The sequence below is a fragment of the Lonchura striata genome, chromosome 14, assembly GCF_050655825.1.
Source record: "Lonchura striata isolate lonStrDom1 chromosome 14, ASM5065582v1, whole genome shotgun sequence".
Taxonomy (NCBI): domain Eukaryota; kingdom Metazoa; phylum Chordata; class Aves; order Passeriformes; family Estrildidae; genus Lonchura; species Lonchura striata.
In genome coordinates, this window is record NC_140716.1 from 14,996,348 (window position 1) to 15,015,568 (window position 19,221).

The 19,221-nt window shown below is 52.8% G+C and overlaps 1 protein-coding gene across 3 annotated transcripts in view; it reads left to right on the forward strand.

The window, feature by feature from the left end:
• Positions 1 to 19,221, forward strand: part of RAB11FIP3 (RAB11 family interacting protein 3) — a 79,587-nt gene that overhangs the window by 42,292 nt on the left and 18,074 nt on the right. For all 3 annotated transcript variants that reach the window (XM_031506124.3, XM_031506123.3, XM_021529688.3), the window contains 2 exons: positions 9,965 to 10,152; positions 15,479 to 15,652. In XM_031506124.3, the coding sequence (XP_031361984.3) occupies positions 9,965 to 10,152; positions 15,479 to 15,652 (362 nt within the window). The remainder of the gene's footprint in view (positions 1 to 9,964; positions 10,153 to 15,478; positions 15,653 to 19,221) is intronic.

Below are 19,221 nucleotides of genomic sequence, written 5' to 3' on the forward strand. Positions count from 1 at the left end.
GCTTGGATTCTCCAGAAGAGATTGGTGGGGGAGGAAAATCACCTTTAAAAGTGAAACCATCACCTTTCCTCAGAGTAGACTTCTCACTGCACCAAGTTTGGGCTCTGGGGTATCCCCGTGTCAGCCCTGGAATGATGCTGCACCAGGACACACAGCTAAACACACCCCAAAACACAGCTGGGACACCTCAGGCACTGCGTGAGCCCCTCTGGGTGCGGCAGGGCCATGGGGGTGAAGTGGCACAGCTGGGATTTCTCCTCCCCTGTCACATCCGAGCTGAAGGAGTTGCTGCATTTGCAGAAGTCCTGGGAGCAGTTGTGGTTATTGAGTGGAGCACTGGCTGTGGTCCCTCTTAAACAGCCCAAAATCCCAGTGGCTGGAGTGCTCAGCTCTTCCTAGTGCTGGGGTCTGCCAGGAGCTTTTCTCCTCAGTGTTTGTTCAAACAAGTATAAACAAGTGCTTTAAGCAGTCTCCAGGAAAATGTCTTCTCTTTGTTAATAAGGTTGCTCTGCTTGATGACTCATGTCCTCTCCTGGTGGCTGTCATCAGGAGAGCTCAGCATCCATGGAAAACCCTGAGAGCTCAAAGCTGGGGACTTCACCCAGTATTTGCTCTCCAGAGAGGACCACCAACACCTGCTTCCTCCAGGAGAAGGCTTTTGAAGGGGACAAGGTGTGAACTCAGGAATTTGTAATGTTGGATACTGCCCCAGTTCAGCCACTGGTGTGGCTCTGGATGTGCCATGGATCTCCTGGCTCCTGTTGCACCATTCCAGGAGTGTCCAGCAGACAGGGCTGTCTGTAAAGGTGCTTCCAAAGAGGATTTCTGCTCCTGTGGCTCCACTGAGACAGCAGCTCCTGCGGCCATGTGGCTTCTCATGCCTCCAGCTGGGCTTTCAGGGGGCTCATCCCAATCCCAGCAGCTCTTCTGTGGCACGTTCAAGAGGAACCTCATCCCTGGGCACCCAGCTGGGAGCAGGGAGAGCATCACCTGGCTGGGATCACCTCCCAGTGTGTTCCTCCTGCCTCAGGTGGAAGCGTGGTGGTTGCTGGGTGAGAAACCACCAAAAACTAATGACAGCCTTCCTGCTTTGTCAAAGTCACGTTGAAGGGAGCTTGGAGCTTTTCCATCTGGACACCTGAGCCCTGTTTTCCCCCAGGCTGGGCTGGCAAAGCTTGGCTGCTGACTGCCTGGAAGGTGGGAGTTCTTGCCTCCCCTCAGAGCTCCTGTGGTGCTCATGACTCAGTGCTGAGGCACAGGACTCGTTTAGAATGCTCTGGGGAACATGGAGGGGAATTTGGAGTTAGTTTTGTTGGGATCATGGAAACATTAAGGCTAGAAAAGACCTCCAAGCTCAACCATCAGCCCAGCACTACAGCCTGGCACCTGCTGTGCCTTGCCCTAGGGTGAGGACTCTGTCCCTCTGCTCTGCTCTTGGGGCAGGTGAACCCCCTTGGGCAGTCCAGAGTGGGAAGCTGACTCTAGAAAAAGGAAAATGAAGCATGAAAATGCTGAGATTGGGCTGGGATGGGCATGGAGGTGTATGACTTTAGGTAGGCTGGAGGAGATGCTCAGCCAGTGTTCCGTAAATGCTGCCTGGGAGCACCATAAATACCCCAAACAGGGATTTTTGACCCTGGGAATTCGTGTTTTGGGCCAGCAGGGTCAGAGGAAGGCTCTGTCTGAGCTCTGCAGGACAGGGCAGCCATAAATCCTGCGGATGCAGTGCAGGACTGTTGCCATCTGCTGGGCAGCTGCCGTGGCTCCTGCTGGAAGCAGCCAGGAAATCACATTCTGCACAGCCACAAGAGGGGAATTTGGCTTTCCCTGGAAGCCTTCACTGGCCCAGGCACGTCCCCTCTGCTATTTGTCTAGAAGGGAGTTGTACAGCATGAAAGGAGTGGATCTGGGAAGGAAAATGGGACTTGGGTAGGTCCCAAGTTTTGTGTATTTTGGGAGTAGGAGCTACTTCTGGCTCTCCCATCCTGCTTGCCTACAGGTGCAGCTGGGAGAACTCCAGCTCAGAATATTCTGTGACATTCTGTGCAACACTGAACAGCAGCTTTAAGGCCAACACATCAACTTGGTGAAACTTTAACTCTGTTAAAGCCAGGATTTTTTTTCCATGTTGAGCAATTGTATTTAAGGTTTCTTTGAGGGCAAAAATCCACATGGCTGGGTTTCTTCAGCTGCTCAGAGCTTCTGCAGAGGGGACCAGGGACTTGCAGGGCCCCAGCTGTGTGTTGAAACACAGAAGCTGTTGTGGGAGCAAGTAGGGACGTGCTCACAGCGGCATCACTGTCATTCTTGGTGCCTTGTGTTTTGCAGGGAGCCCATGTGGGGTGGCTGCTGCAGGTTCCTTGTGTCCCCTCCTAGTAGCCCTGTGGACCTTCTGAGGCCTCCTTTCCTAGTGCAGAATTAATTCCCAGGAAAATATTTTCCTTCCCAAAGGCAGAGCTGGGCCAGGTGAGCACAGAGTGTTTGGGAGGGCCCTGCTTTGCAATCTGTGGCCTTTTAGGTGAGTTTTTTTCCTCCTCTTCCTCTCCACACCACTGTTACCACAGGGTGTATGTGTAGCAGGGGCCAGCCAGGCTGAAAAGATGGGGTTGAGCTTTGTAACCTCCTCTGAGCTGTCCAAGGGGCTCAGAGCACAAGGACAGACCTGGGTTCAGCTGTTCCCTGCCTGTCCTAACCCAGCTGTGAAGATCTGCTGGTTGGAATGGGGACATGGAGGTGAGAGCTCAGGTTTTCTGTACCAGTGCCATTCCCACCGTCTGGAATGGCCTCAGCAGGCCTCTGCTCACAGGGCTGACTCGAAAGCACCATGAATGAAATGCTCACAAACCCCTCTCCAGGGGCTGCCTGCTGGAATTGATGATCTTTTTGTCCTGAACAGCTGGTGGACTTGAAATCTTGCAGGTGGCTGGAGCTGCAGGGCTGTGGAATATGACAGATGCAGTTCAGTGCCTGTTCTCCTGTCCTTGGGGAAGCACATGGAGCCCTGAGCAATGTCCCCATTGTCCCCAAGGCCTTTCTGCAGTGAGAGATGAAGGGCCGTGAGTCCTGTGGACAGCAAGTGAACAGTCCCATATTATCCTTGTATTCACAGAATCCTGGAATGGTTTGTGTTGGAAAGAACCTTAAGGCCCATCCAGTGCCACCTCTGCCATGGCAGAGACACCTTCCACCATCCCAGGCTGCTCCAAGCCCTGTCCAACCTGGCCTTGGGCACTGCCAGGGATCCAGGGGCAGCCACAGCTGCTCTGGGCACCCTGTGCCAGGGCTGCCCACCCTGCCAGGGAAAAATTCCTGCCCAATATCCCATCCATCCCTGCCCTCTGGCAGTGGGAGCCATTCCCTGTGTCCTGTCCCTCCATCCCTTGTCCCCAGTCCCTCTCCAGCTCTCCTGGAGCCCCTTCAGGCCCTGGCAGGGCTCTGAGCTCTCCCTGGAGCTTCTCCTCTCCAGGTGAGCACCCCCAGCTCTCCCAGCCTGGCTCCAGAGCAGAGGGGCTCCATCTCTCCCAAATCAGTCCACGATGATAATTTGATATCTTAAAGCCTGAAAACACCAAGGAAATTAATTTATTGTGTAGACTCCGAACTGTGTAGAGGGAAAGGCAAGAGTGTAAATGTGACAAGGATAAGGATATCCCTGAAGGCAGGACCCAAGTGCAGGGCTATGGTGAGAAATTTCTCTGCTGGTCAGAAAAGATCCGATTTGAAGTGTTTGCCCTGTAGGAAATAGGCTGGAAGGAGTTTGGAAAACAAAGTCCTTGGAGCCTTATCTTGAACCACAAGCAGATTGTGTGTGGTTGGGAACGTGGGAACTGGACGGGAGGGCCGGGAGGTGAGGGGGCAGCAGTGCAAGCAGAGGTGTCTCAATAAGAGTTTGAGAAGTAAAACGGGCAGGGATTGGGATCTCCTAATTCGTTTTGGTGTCTGATTTTGGGCTCTCATGGGAGCTCAGATGTTCTTCGAGGTCCTGAGGCACAAGCAGAGGAGCACAAGGGCTGTGACCTGCTCTGTGGAGGAGCAGAGGAGCACAAGGGCTGTGACCTGCTCTGTGGAGGAGCAGGTCCAGGCAGGACTCGGGTTAAAGCATAACTCCTTCCTGCCGTGCTCGGAGCAGGAATCTGGGCTGGCCTGGGCTCGGCAGGTCAGCTGCTTCCCGAGCTCTGCACCTCGGCACAGCGAGGATAGCCCGGAGAAAAGGGGAGAACGTGCTTTGGGAAGGTAATGGAAGGAAATCTGTGTGTTCGTGCTGGGTAGGCAGCTGAGGTAGCTTGATGTACTTGCGGTTTCTGCGGAGAGGAAACAGAAAACCCGAGGAGACCCTCAGAACTTGTGGGTGCAAGCAGTGCCGAGGGCTGCCTTGGGAAGGGGAAAATCCCATGGATCAGCTGTCCCACAGGACTGGGCTCCTGTTGGCAGGGACGGCTCAGGGCTGCCTTGGGAAGGGGAAAATCCCAAGGATCAGCTGTCCCACAGGACTGGGCTCCTGTTGGCAGGGACGGCTCAGGGCTGCCTTGGGAAGGGGAAAATCCCAAGGATCAGCTGTCCCACAGGACTGGGCTCCTGTTGGCAGGGACAGCTCAGGGCTCCCTTGGGAAGGGGAAAATCCCAAGGATCAGCTGTCCCACAGGACTGGGCTCCTGTTGGCAGGGACGGCTCAGGGCTGCCTTGGGAAGGGGAAAATCCCAAGGATCAGCTGTCCCACAGGACTGGGCTCCTGTTGGCAGGGACGGCTCAGGGCTGCCTTGGGAAGGGGAAAATCCCAAGGATCAGCTGTCCCACAGGACAGCTCTGCTGAGGGCAGGGTGGCATTGGGGTGTTTGTGACCATCCTTTGGGGTCACTGTTGTCACTGAGAGACCACCCTCCCAGTCACCAGAAGTTCTTCTGACCTGCCAGCAATCCAAGCTTGATTCATCCCTCTATTTGTGGCTATAAGGAAGGCATTTGTCACTTAACGCTTAATTATTCACCAGAAACACCAGGAAGGCCGAGATAAAAGCTGGACAGGTCGCCTTTAGAGTCAACCTTTTTCTCTGGGGATGGATTCGTGGGAAGTGTGAGCGCCTGGAGCGGGGCTCCCAACAGGAGCTTTTATTTTGGAATCGGGGGGAGCGGGAGGAGGCTGCAGGGAGCTGCCGGAGCTCCTGCTCCTTATCGGGAACAAAAGGCGCTCTGTTGGGACTCCAGCTCGCTCCTTAAGCCTCCCGGCTCCCCTGGACTTTGCTTCCCTCCTGCCTCGCAGAAGCAGCTCCCGGAGCTGGCTCTGGCTCCGGCTCTGGCCAGGATGTCTCCACAGGTGGGTTTTTGCGAGCTGACACAAAGTGAGGAGGTTTTGGATTTCCAGAGGAACCGGGCTCAGCGCCGGAGGTGCTGGGAAGGGGCAGGCTGGGGATGCACCTGACTTGTTATATGGGCAGATCCACCTGATTTTTTTTTTTTTTCATGGGAATGGTTTAGATTAAAAGAGGAGAGATTTAGATGGGATTTAAGAAGGAATTGTTCCCTGGGAGGGTGGTGAGCCCTGGCACAGGGTGCCCAGAGCAGCTGTGGCTGCCCCTGGATCCCTGGCAGTGTCCAAGGCCAGGTTGGATGGGGTTTGGAGCAGCCTGGGACAGTGGAAGGTGTCCCTGGATATGGCAGAGGTGGGACTGGGCAGAACTTTAATGCCCCTTCTAACCCAAACCATTCCACAGTTCTGTGATTCCATGGGCTGTGGTGTAACCTCACACTCCTCTCTGCCTGGCTCTCCCTGGGGGAGCTGGACCAGCAGGGACAGTGCCTGCTGGTTTTTGGGGTGCTGGGGACAGCCTGCCAGGTGTGCTGCTTTGTGAGCTGGTTTGGGGTTTGTTTCTGGGCTGGGTGAGTGTTTTCAGTTTGCCCCAACAGATGCAGCACGTTTCTCTTGCCCAGCCTTGATGGAGGCTGAGCTGTGCAAGTTGCCTTCGCCCAGGGCTGAGCAGAGGCTCCCCTGGTTTCCCTGAAAATCTGGCATTGCCCGGGTGTGTGGGAAGAAGGCAATATTGGGACCCAAAGGTGGCAGGCCCCAAAGTGGCATTTCAGAGGCTGAGCTGCCCTGGGGTGTCCCAGGGCTTTGGGGCCAGCTGCATTACTGTGGAACTATAAGCACAACTGTGTCCCTTCTCCCTGGCTCCCAGCCTGGCACTGTCATTGCTGTCTGGGCCACAGGGTGTCCTTGGAGGGGGATTGTTGTAGCTGATCTATCTCCTCTGCATCCTGTGCACAGTCAGGGCTGGATTCCTCAGAACAGGCTCACACTGCTGGGAAAACAGAGTTGTTTTTCCTTTTCCTTGTCACTCACCTCCCCTCTCAACCTTCCGAGTGTTTGTGTTCAAGGACAGCAGAGCTTTGGGATGCCAGGACAGCTCCAGGGACAGCCCTGCCTGGAAGGAACCTCCCTGGGAGCCAGACTTTGCCCTCCTTTCCAAGGCAACGCCTTGGCAGAGCTTGTGCTGAACCTTCTGTCCCTGCCTAGACCTTGCAGGTGATTCCCAAGAGTCTGTCTTGTCACACTGCAGCAGCTTTTTTTTTAATCCATATGTTTTTATAGGACTTTACAACATCTAATTAGGTAATCTTTACTCCCATGTGTCACCAGATGCCTGGGAGGGATGAGCTGCTGCTGGAGAAGACCCCTAAAGGCACCTCACCTGTCTCATCAGGACACATTACATCATCTCAGTGCTGATTTCACCATTTATTTCCTTTTAGAAGCAGGAGTGTTCACCTGGGCCCTCAGATCCCTGGAGTTTCCCTGAGCAGGCAGAGATACCTCTCTGTCCTGTCAGCCAGGTGTGGCTCAGGGGAAGTACCTGCTGGAGGAGCTGGATTTGGGATTGGGAGCCTCTGTCAAACCCTGATCCTGTTCCAGCTCGGAACTCTGCGTGTGCCTGAGTCCCTGTTTTAATGTCTGAGGTTTGCCTGAGGCACTTCAGGGTGTGTTTTATTCGATAAAAAATCAAAATGCACTGATATTGGTGACACCAGCCCCTCTCTGAACATGGCACCAATGTTCCTGGCAAGTCCTCTGGGGTGGGTGTAGCCCAACCTGGCTGTCCTGAGCCCATGGATGTTTTTTAAGTGTGTATTTGGCTTTTTTTAAGCTGGAAAGAATGTTTACTTTCTGCTCACCGGAAGGCAAAGCTGGCTGAAGGAGAGCTGTGGCAGGGGGATTTGAAGGGTCAGTGCACAAACCAGCTGCTCATGAGGCCATAAATAAGAACTTTCTGTACCCACACACTTGCCCAGGGACAGAGATTTGGCTCTGTCAGGCATTTGGCAATACCTGAACCTCCTCGGTTTGCCTATCTCCTCCTGGCATCTCTTCTTGAGGTTGAGTTACTGATTCTGTGGTGGAATGTGCAGCAAAGTTCTCCACGCTCGTGCTCAGGAGAAGGACTTTGTTTGCAGTTTCAGCTGCTTCTTAACTCATTGTCCACCCAGGTTTAATTTTAATAGGGCTTTCTTGCTTTTGAAACCTCACCTAGGCTGGTATCACGAAGGAGAAATACAATTTTTAGGTAATAAATCAGTGCATATCTTTGGTGTGGCTGAAGGACAATGGTTGATGTGCTGTGCTGGTGGCTTCTCCTACTCCAAAAGGGTTGCTCCCAAATCCAGCCTGCCCATGTGTGTATTTCCCACCAATGAGGAGTTTTAGAACAATTTAATAGAGAAATCATAGAATCATGGAATGGTTTGAGTTAGAAGGGACCTTGAAGATCCTCTTGTTCCAACATCTGCTTAAGGGCACTGTTCAGCTCCTGGTTTACTTCATGTTGAGAGGGTCAGCAGTAACCACAGCAGGGTTTCTAATCAAATTACTTGTGAATTGGAGTGTTTGGAGGTTTTTTGGCTTCTTTCAATAGTTGTCTTTACTCTGTGCTCATTATAGTACTTCAAATTGCTCATTATAATACTTCAACCTATGCTTAAATTTAGGCTTTTCTAGTGAGAAGGAGGGGCTGGGGTGGGTATTTAAAAAGCAGCCTTTATTTTGCCTTTATTTTGTAGTGTGCAAGTAAAATTCTTTCCAATTTGGCATGAAATCTTTTTCAAAGAGGCAAGAGGGAATGTGCAGCTGGGGGTGGCTGCTGTCACCTCTTGGGCTTTCTCTGTCTGTGACCAAGCCAAGGCAGGTCAAGCCTCTGCTTCCCCTTGTCCCTCCTGCTGGAGCATTAATGGTGTTTCTAGAAAGTGCAGCATAAATCCAGTAAAGCACTTAAGCAAGTCCCAGCTTTAGATGTGTAAGTGGTTTTGGTGGATTTATGCTTTTTTAAGTGGGTGGGGGCTTTAGAGGCTTTTGTTTCTCTCTGCAAGACAGGCACAGGCTCTGCCCTGGTGGAGTTCACTGGAACTTCAGACTGGTGGAGTTCACTGATTTCAGACTTGAGCTCTGGGCAGGTTTGTGTTGTGTTTAACTTCAGGAAGGTGTCCTGGAGGTGCTGGTGTCCACAAGACAGGTGGAAGCTGAGCCTGGCTTCCAAGAGGAGCTCCTGGCTGTGTCCATCCTCCTGAGTGTGGTGGGCACAGAGGCTGGGAGGGCAAAGCAGGGCTGGACTGAGTCACTTGGCTGCTCCCAGTGGCCGCATGGAGTGGGAATTGCTGTTATCAGCTCTCTCTCCATCCCTTTGAGGGTTTCTATCCCTTTTTGCCCCTGGAAGTGTCCAAGGCCAGTTTGGGTGGGGCTTGGAGCAACCTGGGGTAGTGGAATAGGCAGGGAGTGGAATGAGATGTGCTTTAAAGTCCTTTCCGATCAAAACCACTCCATGATTTTATGCATACAGTGCTTTGAGAAACATCATTTTCTCCAAAATCTTCGGAAAAAGCCCTGAAAGCTGTTCTGTACACCCTGGCAGAGGAAAAGGGTTTTGTTTCAGCCATGCCTGCATTCACACTGCTGCTCTTTTGCTCTGCTGCTGTGCTGGAGGGGCAGCTGAGCACGTGGGATCCCACAGGTGAACTTCAGGTGGAGCAGATGCTTTCCATGAGCAGCTCTTCACCTGCAGGCCAGGCAGGAGGGCTCCCACCCCTCTGTCTGACCTCTCCAGTGACAGGGGACCAGCTGGAGCTTGGCACCAGCACTGGCAATCCCAAAATTCCTTGATTTGCTCCCAGGCGTGCTGGGGAAATCCCCAAATCTTAGGAAAGGGGCTGGCTCTGTGAGGGGTAACGAGGTTTGGGGGGGTTCTCCTGCTGCTGCCATGGTTCTCCAGAGATCAGGCTCAGAAGGGATTGTCCCTGCCCGTGTGTGGGAGCAAACAGGCAGCCCTGAGGCTGATCACTTGCCTGGGGTGCAGAGCTGGAAAACGCAGCTCTCCTTGCTCGTATCACAGTCTCTTACAACACAAACCCTGCTGCTTTCCCAGAGCCTGCTCAGTGATGGGTTTGAGATGCTGCTCCAGCTGATGTGTGGAGATTTGAGTCCCTGCAAATCAGAAGCTGTAATGAAGATTTAGAAACTGTTTATTTGCTGTTGAGGGATGGAAGGTTTTACTAGACAGGACAAAAAAAAGGTGCTCCAAGGGCTAATTGGGAGTTTTGAATGGTGGTTTTTGCATGGAGTTCAGATTAATAATAACATGTCCTCTTGGAATGGGTGGGAGAAAGCAGCAATGATGGGAACTGCTGAGTCAGCAGTGGGTAATCCCTCCTGCCCTGGCCAAATCCATCCTGGCTCACAGCAAAACCTCCCTCCAACTCTTGTTTAGTCCCTCTTTCTGTGATCTGCTTCCCAAGCCCTGCAAAGGCTGAGGTGCACCCCGTGGTACCCACGGAGAGCACCTGGACTTGGGGCGATTCCAGAGGTTGGATTCCTGCTCTCGAAAACGCAACACAGCGAAAATCCCCTCATCCACGTTCTTCCTGCTCTGCCACGAACCCACACAGCTGTAGGATCTTATCATTTTGCTTCTTGTGTGTTTTTTAACCAGGCAAATGAGGTGACTGACAGTGCCTACATGGGCTCGGAGAGCACCTACAGCGAGTGCGAGACCTTCACGGATGAGGACACCAGCACCCTGGTGCAGCACGAGATGCACGACGAGGTGGAGACCGACAGCGCCATCGACTCCACCGTGCACTCGGAATTCACGGATCCCATCGAGGAGCCGGAGCACGGGTGAGGAGCAAACCCCCACCCGGGGCCTGGGGAGGCACAGCCCGAGGGTTTCACACCCAGCGGGCCGAGTTTGTCCTGCTGGAACTTGGGTTGTTCTTCTGGTGCCTTGGGAAGGCTGACCTAGAACAGAGACCAGACAGAGCTAAAGAATAAAGGAGGGATTTATTAGGAGGCCTCAATGGATCCACCTTGGGCAGCACAAGAGCCCAGCCAGGGCTACACCTCAGGTGAATCAAAATGGTCACAAAATGCACAACTGGTCACGAGGTCTCATATTTTTGTAAGTTCTGGTCCATTTGCATATTGAAGTTAATTGTCCACTTATAGCTCCAGCCCATGAAGTCCCACCCTTCTTGTTTTTCTCTCTTCAGTCCATGTTGTTTCTGCTCTTGGGCCTGAGATTTGTCTCATTTGTCCTTGGTCCCCATCTAGAGCAGGAATTGTTTTGTCTCCCTACTCTATGAAGAGAGCTCACCATCCCCTAATATGAAGCCCAGACCCACACACTATGCAGCAGAGAATCTGAAAAATATAAAAGCTAAAACTTAAGGCATCACTTTGTGTTTGTAACGATGTGCAAGACCAAAATAGCTCTTCTGGAGGAATAACGAGAATAATTAGGCTGGTTTGTGTAGGCTGGTTTGGAGCCCGGCCTGGCAATCTCTTCGAGTTAATCGTTGCTTGCCTTGGGAGATCTTCTGTACCCTCATTAGCATCTTTAACCTCTAAAATAGCTTCTCAGGTGATCCAAACACCTGAAAGACTTGCAGTTTTTAATCTATCACTTAAGCCAGAAACACAACATATAATTTTCCAGTCAGGAGGGGAACTCGTTCTATTTTTGTTTTCCCTAAAAACATGCGTGTGCCCTTTGATGTGCAGCCACCTCCTGTAATAACTGGTTTGAAATCTCTGCCTGGAGCACAGAAATGTGAGCCAAGATCTCCTTCCCCGGGTCTGAACCGCTGCTGGCGAAACTGCTCGTGGGCCCACCTCATTTTTGGAGGAAAAGTGGGGTTTGGGGTGAAACTGGGATGCTGGCAGGCAGAAAGGCAGGGAAAAAGTCCTTTAGGATCAGAATCACTGAATGGTTTGGGTTGAAAGGGACGTTAAAGTTCATCTCATTCTACTCTCTGCCATGGGCAGGGACACCTTCCACTAGACCAGGTTTCTCCAAGACCCATCCTGGACACATCCAGAAATGGGACAGTCACAGCTTCCCTGGGAAATCTGTGCCAGTGCCAGATGAGTGCCCCAAGAACACAAATCTGCACCAAAACCTCTGGAATCATCTTTGTTTAAGATCTGTAACACACAGGATGAGGTTTGTCCCAAAACACAAGGCCCAGGGTTGGTGCTCCAGGGAGTGCTTGCAGCCCCAATGCTTTTTGGGAGCTCCAAGCTTCCCTCCCACCCTCAAATCCCATCTGGGGATGTTGGAGAGGCATCGAGCAGCGCCGTGCCCCGGGGCTGAAAGAGTGCTGTGGATTAGAGCAGAAATGGGATTATCAGCTGGGCTCTTCTCGCCACAGAGGGCTCAGTGACAGTTAAATTGGGAGATAATCAGCGTGAGCTCCCTGCCAGGAGCACAAGGTCCTTGCAGGGTCATGGCAGCCTGCGTGTGCTCCCGCCCGCTGGGGAAGGCAGCCTGCCTCCGACTCACCTGCCTGTAGGTACAGAACTGCCTGGGGAAACGGGGTCTGGGAGATCAGCTTCTTCCTTCCCCATGCTTGCCAGCTGTGGGGTCAGCAGGACAGGAGGGATGGACTTGTTGGAGAGAGTCCAGAGGAAACCACGGAGATGCTCCAAGGGCTGGAGCCCCTCTGCTCTGCAGCCAGGCTGGGAGAGCTGGGGGTGCTCACCTGGAGAGGAGAAGCTCCAGGGAGAGCTCAGAGCCCCTGCCAGGGCCTAAAGGGGCTCCAGGAGAGCTGGAGAGGGACTGGGGACAAGGGATGGAGGGACAGGACACAGGGAATGGCTCCCACTGCCAGAGGGCAGGGCTGGATGGGATATTGGGAATTAGGAATTTTTCCCTGTGAGGGTGGGCAGGCCCTGGCACAGGGTGCCCAGAGCAGCTGTGGCTGCCCCTGGATCCCTGGCAGTGCCCAAGGCCAGGCTGGACAGGGCTTGGAGCAGCCTGGGACAGTGGGAGGTGTCCCTGCCATGGCAGGGGGTGGAATGGGTTGAGCTTTAAGGTCCTTTCAACCCAAACCATTCTGTGATTCCCTATTACCCTAGCTGTGGCCTTGGGAATGTCAGATGCCCTTTGGGTGCTCTGTCCAAGCACAGTGGGGCCTGCTCCCAGATTGTTAAATGTGTGCAAATTCCAGGGAGCCAAAAACTTCGTTTGATTTATAGATTTGAAAGATCTGAAATGGGAACCTGTGGGAGTGCTGAGGGTTGGTTTTGGTACCATCAGACCCCACACAGGAGCACACCTCTGTGCCCAGGGACAGCCAGGGAGTGCAGTCCCCCCCAGTGCAGCTGCCAGGCTGAATCAGAGCTTCAGCATCACTTCTCAGGAGCTCTCATACCTGAAATGGTTTGAGCTTAAAGCTTGTTTAGGCTGTGTGTAGTGAAAATTAGTTGGACTCTGGATCCTGAAACTGCCTGAGTCTCAAGGTGCGAATAGGAAATAAAATTTACTGTCCAAAGCACCCAGGTTGAGGGTTTCCAGGTTCCTGATCAGATCTGCATCTGTACAGTGCTTATCAAACCACAGCCTCGAGTTTAGAGTTCTGGGCTTGGGTTTTGCTTCTGAATTAACAACTCCACCCCCTGGCTTCTATTCCTGGAGAGATTTCCACTGCTTTTGGTGAGGGTCTGACTCACCACAGAGATGGATGGGTTCCAGTGGATCCCACTGTGGAATATTGGTGCTTCTCAAGGGCAGGAGGAGTATGTGCAGATGTCCACAAACTGGGCTGGATTTGTTTGTGGTTAAATAGAGATCTGGATGGTTGACATGTTTTTATTAGCAGGATAACGACAAATCCTTCAGATGGAGCAGGCGTTTTTTGGTCATAAATGGCTTATGTGTAATCTTTTTTTCTTTCTGATCTAGTCCACCAATCTGCTCATACCCCATTTGCCTCTCCTAGCCAGTGCGTGGAGATAAGGGCAGAGCCAATACCAATTTCTGTAATAAGGCAATATTATGATGATTTTCAGTGTAGAAATTTGGAGAGCAAAGTGTTGTTAAACCCCCCAAAACACAAAGCTTGGCTCACAGCCCTATGGCCACCTTCACAGTCCAGTTGTTGTAAATCCCTCCTGTCTTTTCTCCATCTTAATTGGAAAACTTCCATAGTCCTGGGCAGAAAAGGGGGCTTGGCATGGTGGGGTGGCCCTGACACAGGGTGCCCAGAGCAGCTGTGGCTGTCCCTGGGTCCCAAGGCCAGGCTGGACAGGGCTTGGAGCACCCTGGGGTCGTGGAAGGTGTCCCTGCCCATGGCAGGGGGTGAAATGAAATGGGCTTTAAAGTCCTTCCAACCCAAACCATTCCAGGATTTTGTGTCTCCATGCAATGGAAAGACTTCCAGGGACAATGACTCTGCTGAGCTGTGTCCCCTCAGGAGCAAGGGACATCCCAGGAGCTGTGCTGGGTGTGTTCAGGATTTGCTCCGAGGCTTAACATGCTGCAGCCTTGTGGTTCTGGTGTTAAAAACACATGGAGCAGCATTCCCCACTCCAGGATTGTCACACAGTGTTTTCCCAGATGGAGCAGGGAAGGGGCTCCTTTGTCTTGCTGGGGGTCTGTCCCAGCTGCCTGAACCCTTCCCTCCCCAACATCAATCCCAGGAGTTATGGGGTTAAAGCCTTGAGAGGATTAGGCAGCAACAAGCAAGTGTGAGCCTGGCACAGGCTGCTGTGGAACTCACAGCATTTCGGATGGGGCTGGGACATGCCCAGCTCTTTCTCTGCCATGTCAATCACAGAAAATTGTATTTTAGTCAAGCAAGGGCTTGTCACCAACCCTGGGCACTGTCCAGCAAGTCTGAGTGTCCCCAAATCCTGTGTTGCAGCTGCCAGTGAAAAAAACTTGGTTTACTGGGGAAAAAGTCACCATAAACTTCCCACTGGTGCCTGGGTTTTTTCTGTCCTGTCCTGCTCTGCCAGAATGGGACACATCACTCACTTGGTGGGGTGGGTTGACCCTGGCTGGACACAGGAACCCACCAAAGCTGCTCCATCCCTGCCCTCCAAAGATGGACAGGAAAAGAAAATATAACAAAGGGTTCATCAGTTGAGATAAGGACAGGGAGAAATCACTCATCAAATACCATCAAGGGCAAAACAGACTCGAATTGGGGATATAAATGTAATTTATTACTGACAAAATCAGAGCAGGATAATGAGAAGTAAAATCAGACCTTAAAAAAACATTTAAACCCCCCCCCCATCATCTCTCCTTCCCAGTTCCCCCTCCTTCCCCCCAGTGGCTCAGGGAGATGGGACTGGGGGTTGTGGTCAGTTCATCACACATTGTTCCAGCCACTGCTCAGGAAGAGGAGTCAGAGTCCTCCCTCTGCCCCAGTGTGGGGTCCCTTGCACAGGATCCAGCTCTCCATGAACCTCTCCAACCTGAGTCGATCCCATGGGTTCTCCAGGACCTGCTGCCCTGCGTGTCACTCTGCTATGGGGTCACTCCTTCAGGCACAGCCTGGGTCCCCCACAGGGTCACAGATCCGACCAGGACTCTGCTCTATGAATCCCTGCCAGGACCCTGTCCCAGCACAGCTTCCCACGGCCCAGAGCCCCTCTCAGGCACCCCCTGCTCCAGGCCTGGGCTCCATGGGCTGCTGGGACACAGCTGCCTCCCCATGGGCTTCCCCCCAGGAATCTCAGGGCAATCTCAGCTCTGGTGCCCCTCTCCTTCCCTGCCCTGCAGAGCTGTTCCTCTCCAGTGTTCTCACCCCACTCTTCTCTGCACTCAGTTCATTGCTCCATCTCTTTTTTGTGTTTTCCCCCTCAAATCTGTCATCCCAGAGGTGCCACCAGCATTCCTGGTGGGCCCAACCTCAGCCAGCAGCGGGTCCACCTTGGAGCCACCAGGGATGGGTGTGGGGGAAGCTTCCAGGGATGGACTCTGCTGGATGTGGGGAAAGCTTCCAGGGATGGGCTCTGCTGGATGTGGTGGGGAAGCTTCCAGGGATGGGCTCTGCTGGATGTGGGGGGTGAAGCTTCCAGCAGCTTTTCACAGAATCCACCACTCTTGTACCAAGTGCTGTCCACACAAAGCCAACACTCTGCAAAGAGGCTGTCCTGGATGCAGTGGAAGGCTGCTGTGCCCCCTCCTCTAACATCTGCCTGTCTGTTGCCACAGGTCCCATCCCCACGAGCTGGCCCTGGGCTCCGAGCTCAGCCACTCCATCATCACCGTCATCAGCGGGGAGGAGCACTTCGAGGATTACGGGGAGGGCAACGAGGCCGACCTGTTCCCGGAGCCTTTGTGTAATGGGGAGAGCAGCTTTGGCAGCTCCTCCTTCCTCTCTCCCAGGTAATGCCTTCACTCTGCTCCGTGGGACAGGGGTTTCCTCGGGATTTGCCAGCCAGGGGGCCTGGCAGAGTCTGGATCCAATGGGATAATGGGCTTGGAAGTGGAAGAGGAATTCCCCCCTCAGTGTTTCCTTTCCCTGGTCAGTGCCCATCCTATGACACCCAGCAGGAGGTGGAAGAGCTGTCTGCATTTCCAGTGTCACATTCCCACTCCTGTTAGAGATGTGGCTCCTCACTGAACCTTCCAGGAGAGAAAACCACCTGCAGCTTTACCCCTGATCCTGCAGGGTGCCTCTAATGTTTTTTTTTTCTTTTTTATTATTTTGGTCTTTGATGCAATGTTTGGTTGGATTTGCACAAGCTGCAGCAGCATTCCTTCTCTGGGGATATCTAGAGCAGGAAGCAGGCTGTAGCATTTCCTCCTTGCTTTAGGGTCTGAAACCAGGAAAAGTCAATTTTCCAGCCTGAGCAGGGTGGGCCGAGGAGCTGGTATGGTGCTACACACCCCATCAGTACTTTCTTTCTAAAGAAAATTAGTAAAAGCTGGAATATCATCCAGTGCTGCAACCCACAAAGTGTCTGGGATTTTGGGTAACACTGGGAATGTGTTCCTCCATTGAAAGCACATCTCTGCACAGGGCAGAAATGTTCCCTGCCACTCACTGCTGAAGACAAAAATATACTTCTTTCTCTTTGGAACGACACATTTGTGCCTTTCTGCAGCCGTGTAAACATCTGAAAACTTCTTTTTTTTCCTGTCTTTCCGTTTTCTCCCTGCTTCCCAAACCCCTTCATGGAGTTTGGACAATTCTGGTTGCACAGGGCTGGCAGGGAAGAGCAGGTCAGGGCTCATTTCTTTTTGGCTGGTGCAGCAGCAGTGTTAGAGGTGTTAGTGGCAAATAGGAGAGTTGCTGTAAAGAATTCCTAAGCTTTTCCTTCAGGAAACCAGTGCTCCAGCACTGGGATACCCTGCACAGTCTCTGATCCCTGCTTGTCCTTGGCTTGCTCTGTGCAGGAATGTAGGGCTGGCTGTGCTGGTGCTGTGGCACAGGAAGAACTCTGATTAAAACCCAGCCTTGGTGTTCGTTTTCCCTTGAGGATGAACTACCAGCCTCATCCAGAAGGCTCCTGGCAAGAAAATACCCACCTAAAGGAGCTTTTCAATCACTTGAACTTTTTCTTTAACATCAGGCCAGAGCTCCCAGTTTGCCCACGCTCCCAGTGTTCCAGTCGTGCTCTGCCAGGGCACCAGCTCTGCTCTGCTCTGCCTCTGGATCAGATCCACACCTTACCCCATCTTCCCTCTGCTGGGAGGGGCTCGCTGGGCACGTGGCCACACAGGTTGTGGTGGTTTCTGCTGGAGACTCTGCTGGGGCTTGCTGGGGAGGGAGGCTGGAGGTAAACCCTGCAAAACCTCCAGAGTCAGGAATGTGGGGCTGTTAGAGAAGGATTTCCTCATGCCTCTCAGGTCTAGCCTCCCCTTGGATTATTGCTGGGTTTGTGAAGTCCTTCCCTAAACATTCCCTGAGTCTGTGCAGCTCTTCTGACTTCGGATAGGAAGGGACAGGACACAGGGAATGGCTTCCCACTGCCAGAGAGCAGGGTTAGATGGGATATTGGGAAATAATTGTTCCCTGGCAGGGTGGGCAGGCCCTGGCACAGGGTGCCCAGAGCAGCTGTGGCTGCCCCTGGATCCCTGGAAGTATCAAAGGCCAGGCTGGATGGGGCTTGGAGCAACCTGGGATAATGGGAGCTATCCCTGCCATGGCAGGGGGTGGGGTGGGATGAGCTCTAATGTCCTTTCCCACCCAAATTATTCCATGCCTGAGCAGCCCCAGTGTGTTTAAGCACACCCAAGGGGACACAGGCTGTCCCTGGTTCAGGCTGAATGGGTTTTTTTGGTTGTATTTTGGCTGTATTTTGTATACAAAGAACAGCAGCATTTCTAAAGGGCCACATCACCACAGACCCTTTCTATGCTACAGGGGTCTCTAAATGGGAATAATTTCTATAAATTCTCCTGCCACAACTCCAGAAGATAAGCACAAACCCCAAGAGCCTTCAGGGAACACTGTGGGGTGCAGTGCTTCCCTGCCCAGTGCTTGTTTTCTTGTTTGTGATCTCTTCTCTTGAGTCTTCCCTTGCATATCCATCCAGTAGGAAAAGCCTCTTTGCAGCTCTCAGTGGGAAATAAAGGGAAAAGCCCCTTGCCCCCATCCCAGCCTCCAGGAAGCACCCAGGACCTGTGGAAGACAAATGTTGCTCCAGGAGATGGAGGGAGGCCCATGGAGGCTCTGTGTTGTAGAACCACAGGATCTGCTGAGCTGGAGGGGACCCATCAGGATCCTGGGGTGGGTGGGGACAGCCCAGGGCTGTGCTCTCACCCACTGCACGGGCAGGGAGCCAGGGCAGCCGGAGGCCAGCAGGATCTGCACACACCCCAGGAGCTGCCAGCCTCGCCCGGGGCTCCTCCTCCACACTTCTCATTTTGATTAGTGCTGGTTAAATTTGGGTTCCCACCTGGCCCAGGCTGCACCACCTGGAAAGGGAATGCACCCAAGAGCACCCAGAAAAAGGGACATCCCTTCCCCCAGGTGCCACACGGCTGCTGTCACTTCTTCCCTGCACAAACCCTGAGCCACCGACCTGTCTGCTGCTGGGAGAAGGTCAGACCTGCCTGGGACCAGACCTGCCCTGAGGCGTAGGGGGAATGGTTTTCAATTCAATTTTTTTTTTTTTCCAGGAATGGGAAGAGATGATAATTTGGCATTTGCTGGTGTCCAGCCTGTCTGAGGGGGCTGGGAAATACTGTACAGACAGCACAGACTCCTGGGCTGGGGGCTGAGCCAGGGCACCCCTGGGATGCCTGGGCCAGGAGTTTCTGGTGTGTTTGTGTGTCCCAGGATTCACTGCCCCTTCCTGATGCCTGTTAGGTTTATCTTGCTGGTGTTTGCTCACACCTTTACCTGCCTCTCTTATCAATCTGCTTGGGTTTTTCACTATTTAACTTTTCTTTGATTCACATCCGTGGCTTCCAGAAGCACATTTTCTTACAGGAAGGATTTGTGGAGTCTGGCCCCAAATGAACACAAACGATTTGCTGTTGAGAATCCCTTCTGTCCTGCCCAAATCATGAGGAAGTGTCTCCCAGCTTCCCAAGCTGTGAAAGTCCTACAGACCCCCATGGCCCTTCCCAAATGGCATTTCCTACAGGAGCACAGCACTGCTGCTTGGCTCTTCTGGGCTGTGCTTTGGAGGAGAGAGGGCTTAAACTGCACCTGTCCATTTAAACTTTGCTTAAAATCTGTTTGCAGTGAAAATCTGACTCTGTGCTTTACTAAGGTGGGTCTGCAGCAGCACAGCTGCTCTACTTTTAAAGCATCCCACTGGAAAATGGGCCTCTGACCAAATGATTATGAATCCCACAATATCCTGAGTGGGAATAGACCCACCAGGATCATCCAGCCCAGCTCTTGGCCCTGCACAGACACCCCAGCAATCCCACCCTGGGCATCCCTGGCAGCGCTGTCCAAGCACTCCTGGAGCTCTGGCAGCCTCAGGGCCGTGCCC